The sequence below is a fragment of the Humulus lupulus genome, chromosome 1 (genome assembly GCF_963169125.1).
Source record: "Humulus lupulus chromosome 1, drHumLupu1.1, whole genome shotgun sequence".
Taxonomy (NCBI): domain Eukaryota; kingdom Viridiplantae; phylum Streptophyta; class Magnoliopsida; order Rosales; family Cannabaceae; genus Humulus; species Humulus lupulus.
The window spans coordinates 94,905,429-94,910,704 of NC_084793.1; the positions used below are offsets into that span (position 1 = coordinate 94,905,429).

Below are 5,276 nucleotides of genomic sequence, written 5' to 3' on the forward strand. Positions count from 1 at the left end.
CCAAGATAAAGGATACCATCAAAAATCTTAAATGAGCTTCTAGATAAAGTTCTAGTCTTCGGAACATTGAACTTCACCAAACATAGTAAAAGATTCAATCCCGAGCACCCTAGGTTCAATTCCCAAGCCTAGAGTCTCAAAATCCCAAAATCCCTTAAGGGCCGCGGCATTAGCCACCCATGACGTGGCATGGCCCCAACCAGAGACCTCCAAATGCCCAAAAATAGCTAAGGGTCACGGCCCTACTCAGACCATGTCGCGGCCCGCCCTCCTTCCTCAGCACACAACAGCTTCGAAGGGCCGTAACTCACCAAGACTATGCCGCGACCCGACCCGTTCGAACCCAGAAAAACCTCCATTTTTAACTCTCAAACCTCATGCAAACTCACTCAAAACTACCCCAATTCCACAACTCAATTATCCAAAAACTTCCCACAAGATTCCAACAACACAACCCAGCTGAAACCTAGGCTAGAAACCCATCAAAAACCCATTTAAATTACTGAAACTTTCTAACTTAAGAACACAAAACCCAGCCATGAAAACACTATAACTCAGCCATTAAACCTTAGATTAGAGCTTACCTCAGCTGCAGAACCACTTCTCTAAGGAAAATCCAGGTCAATTCCCAAGCTTTTCCACCTTATTTCTGCCTTTAACATCAAAATCACAACTATCTCACTACTCAATCGTAACTCAGAATTTCTAACCAAAAAGAAAGGAATTCAATGCTTACCTTAGTACTGATTAAATTTCCTGGATGATTCTTGAGCTAAGCCTCTAAACCACTGCTTCAATCCACTGAATTCCTCTAAAATTTTCAGTGTTTTTCCTTGAGAGAGAAAAGGGCTGAGAAAAAGAGTCGGTCTTATTATGTTCTACTGTTTTCTATTGCTCCTTAAGTCTATCCTTAGGCAATTAAGCTAACCCCAAAGCTCGGGGTACCGAAAACGTCCCCGAGGGCAAAATAGTAAAATTCCCTAATATTCCCGCCTAGACTTCTTAACCTCAAATATATCTCCATATATTTATTTTCATAACCCGGTAATCTAAATAACCACCCAATACCTGAAACACCCCTTGACTTGTCCAAAGTCAAGCATTAAGCTCCGTTGTGACTTTCCTGCTATCTAGCTCCCTAAGATCGCCTCAAGTCGCCTGCTGCAGATTTACCCACATAATAATGTGGTTCTCACAAGTATAACATTTAATCACATTTATATTCATATAATCATACAAGCATGCTTATCATGTAATCATGCATTAAATCAATAAATTCACACATAAACCAATTATGCCCTCCCGGCACACTAATCAAGGCCCTTAAGCCATATTAGTGATTTTGGGTCGTTACACTGCACTACAAGAAAAAACAGTATTCATAACACTTAAAAACTGCTAACCGGGACTATTGATAGCACTTCTGAAAATGCTAACATAGCCCCTGTTATTAAAAGTCCAATCTTTTCTATAACAGTTTTTGAATGTTATGTTCGGTGTTATCTTAAACTATTCAATAACACATTTTTAGGTGCTATAATATTCAAATAATAACATTTAGATAGAGTTTTTGGTTATAAATTTGAAGTTTAATCTTGTACTTTTTTCATAACACTTTTCAACTGTTACATTTGATTATTTTGATAACATTTTTAATTTGTTATATTATATAAACCATAACGATTTTTTACGCTTATAATATGTTTTTAAATCATAACGTTAGTAATAAAATTTTAAATTTTATTTTGATAAGTATACTTATATGGTTTTTTTTTTAATTACAAGATTTTCATTATTGTATTTTGATAAAAAAAATTCAAAATTAATCATAAAATGTAATTCTCAATATATTGATAAACCATAAGTATTACATTAAACAATAACTAATTCAAACCATGAATATGTCTACTTCATGAGATCTTAGTTCTAACTTAAGTTTGAAAGCATAACATAATAAAGTTTCTTGAACATTTTTTACTTCAAAAATGAAAAACAAAAACATTACAAGATACACAAAAGTAAACCATGCATGAAACTTGCTCCATCCTTCAATTCATCATTCTTTGTGCACTTGTCCAGAAGACAAAATTCTCACATTCTATGATATCCCTTTGGGTTTGGTTGACAAGTCCTGGAAGTGATCTGAACCTAAAACAGCACATATGGACATTAGACACATATTATTTCCCTTAAAACCAAATAGATTATTACATAGATATGGATGAACATCAGATGAGATGAACCTCATACCACTAGCTATTTTGCACAGCTTAAAAATTATATGTGCTAAAGACAAAAAAAAATGGAGATGCTTAAAAATTAACAAAGACCTGTAAAAGATTTCATTAACCCACTTGGAATCCAAACTAACATGTATTTAGCCCAGGTAATGAATGAATGCTATACTATAATTTTTACAGACTTATAATGAAATATCACTGGAACATTGTGCCAAGAACTTAAACAACTCTGAATTGTAGTAAATGGCTGAATGTTATTTGGGGATTGAACAGGGTTAATTAAACAAAGAGAACAAGCACTTAATTAAACTTTAAAGCATGATTTTGAAACAATTTCATGAACAAATTAGATATTTTTGACCTTTGAAAGTATTTGAATCATGGATTAATATTTTTGAGTTGAGAAAGAATGAGTCAAGTTTAACATAAAATGCAAAAATTGGAGTTTTGGTGAAGTGAAATACACAAGAGTTTGAACTAAAAGTTATCTTACCACTTGGAATCCAAACTAACATGTATTTAGCCCAGGTAATGAATGAATGCTATACTATAATTTTTACAGACTTATAATGAAATATCACTGGAACATTGTGCCAAGACTTAAACAACTCTGAATTGTAGTAAATGGCTGAATGTTATTTGGGGATTGAACAGGGTTAATTAAACAAAGAGAACAAGCACTTAATTAAACTTTAAAGCATGATTTTTAAACAATTTCATGAACAAATTAGATATTTTTGACCTTTCAAAGTATTTGAATCATGGATTAATATTTTTGAGTTGAGAAAGAATGAGTCAAGTTTAACATAAAATGCAAAAATTGGAGTTTTGGTGAAGTGAAATACACAAGCGTTTGAACTAAAAGTAATCTTACCACTTGGAATCCAAACTAACATGTATTTAGCCCAGGTAATGAATGAATGCTATACTATAATTTTTACAGACTTATAATGAAATATCACTGGAACATTGTGCCAAGAACTTAAACAACTCTGAATTGTAGTAAATGGCTGAATGTTATTTGGGGATTGAACAGGGTTAATTAAACAAAGAGAACAAGCACTTAATTAAACTTTAAAGCATGATTTTTAAACAATTTCATGAACAAATTATATATTTTTGACCTTTGAAAGTATTTGAATCATGGATTAATATTTTTGAGTTGAGAAAGAATGAGTCAAGTTTAACATAAAATGCAAAAATTGGAGTTTTGGTGAAGTGAAATACACAAGAGTTTGAACTAAAAGTTATCTTACCACTTGGAATCCAAACTAACATGTATTTAGCCCAGGTAATGAATGAATGCTATACTATAATTTTTACAGACTTATAATGAAATATCACTGGAACATTGTGCCAAGACTTAAACAACTCTGAATTGTAGTAAATGGCTGAATGTTATTTGGGGATTGAACAGGGTTAATTAAACAAAGAGAACAAGCACTTAATTAAACTTTAAAGCATGATTTTTAAACAATTTCATGAACAAATTAGATATTTTTGACCTTTCAAAGTATTTGAATCATGGATTAATATTTTTGAGTTGAGAAAGAATGAGTCAAGTTTAACATAAAATGCAAAAATTGGAGTTTTGGTGAAGTGAAATACACAAGCGTTTGAACTAAAAGTTATCTTATAATTTGTAGTTGTTTCAAAGTATCATATCACTATGTATATCACTATGTAGTTCCTTTGATGTCATCCACAGTGACGTAAGATTGATGTAAGAGGGCAGCAGCCTTAATAGAGTCGGACTTTGCGAGTTGAATTGCAGCCTTGGCTGAGAACAGAAAAAATCTTGATCAGCTTAGCGTAAGTAACAACGAGATATATGGTTTGAACTAACAAAGTCAGTCACTGCTCGTGATTGAATTTGTTCACAAGTTATTGTCGAATTTGCCAAAATGTCATCTAGATACCATAATGGAAAACAAAGAAGTATGTCAACAAACTTACCACCCCAACAAAAGCCTGCAACACCTATTGCAGAATATCCTCTATTTTTCAAATCCTGAATCACTACTTTGGCAAATTCAAATCCCTCGTCCTATTGGAACAAGCAAAAGGTTTCAGAACAAGTCTAAGAGAGTTTTAATACTAGAGTACAACAAATGCTTCCAGAAGTTAAATTAACTTGACAGTTAGGAAAGATTAAGATGCTAAAATAGCAACTATTGGTCTAGCTGAATCTAGAATTAATTTTGCAGAGCCCACAACATGAAAACTTTCAACTAACTCACCAGAAACAATCTTAAGTATCTATTACTAATATTAAGGACTATCAAGTATGAATCAAAACACTAGAACCAACCATGCTATGATCTTTAATCCAAACGCTCATAGGCCTTTTAGTATCTGCACGAACAAAAGGATCCCCCTTCAAGAAGTCAGGAACGACCACAAAGAATCCAGCAGCTGCGACTTTGTCGGCCACTTTCCTTTGCAATAGGCAGAAGCTTGTATTAGTTTTCAAGAGGGCATACAACATCATTAATACAAATCACAACTTATTTTTCTCAAACAAAAAAGAAAAAAAAACTGTCATGCAAGTGCTTAATAGCGAGTCTTAACGAATCCATGAGAGGTAACTCAAATGGTTGGTTTGTGTCGCTAAGTACCTAAATAACAATTGTTATATTTTTATGGTTCCCAAATATTATAGATAGATGGAGAGCTAGTAAGAAAAAAACAGTGAACTTGAATGATCCTTTACATAAAATTTTCCTTCTAATCAAATATTGTAAATTAACAAAGCATTCTGATCCCATCAATTTAATCGAGTACATCACACGATACAGTGATAACAATAAGAGTACTGAAAAATTTATCAAACAAAATGAAAAATTTATCCAAAAGAACAGTAGTGACACATAATTTCAAGCCAGGGCAAGTGATCAAATTAGTAAGAACCCAATATAATATAAAGCTTAAATAAGAACAAAATAATGATAAAATTACCATATACATCAGAAATAAGAACAGCAGCATGCTTTATTATTATTTTTTTTAAATTGATCAAATTTGAACTGACTTTTT

At 32.6% G+C, this 5,276-nt stretch overlaps 1 protein-coding gene across 1 annotated transcript; it reads right to left on the reverse strand.

Annotated features, from left to right (window-relative positions):
* Positions 1-3,919: 3,919 nt before the first annotated feature.
* Positions 3,920-4,731, reverse strand: LOC133818453 (endo-1,3;1,4-beta-D-glucanase-like). The gene is made up of 3 exons (XM_062251343.1): positions 4,552-4,731; positions 4,197-4,287; positions 3,920-4,020 (listed from the first exon to the last, which is right to left on the reverse strand). Exons 1-3 carry the CDS (start codon positions 4,729-4,731, stop codon positions 3,920-3,922), a joined length of 372 nt encoding a protein of 123 aa, XP_062107327.1.
* Positions 4,732-5,276: the final 545 nt, after the last annotated feature.

Coding starts and splice junctions, on each gene's coding strand:
- LOC133818453 (XM_062251343.1), bottom strand. CDS start 4,731: ATGATGTTGTATGCCCTCTTGAAAACTAATACAAGCTTCTGCCTATTG. Junction 4,288..4,551: donor GGATTAAAGATCATAGCATG/GTTGGTTCTAGT, acceptor TTGTTCCAATAG/GACGAGGGATTTGAATTTGC. Junction 4,021..4,196: donor TGCAGGCTTTTGTTGGGGTG/GTAAGTTTGTTG, acceptor TTCTGTTCTCAG/CCAAGGCTGCAATTCAACTC.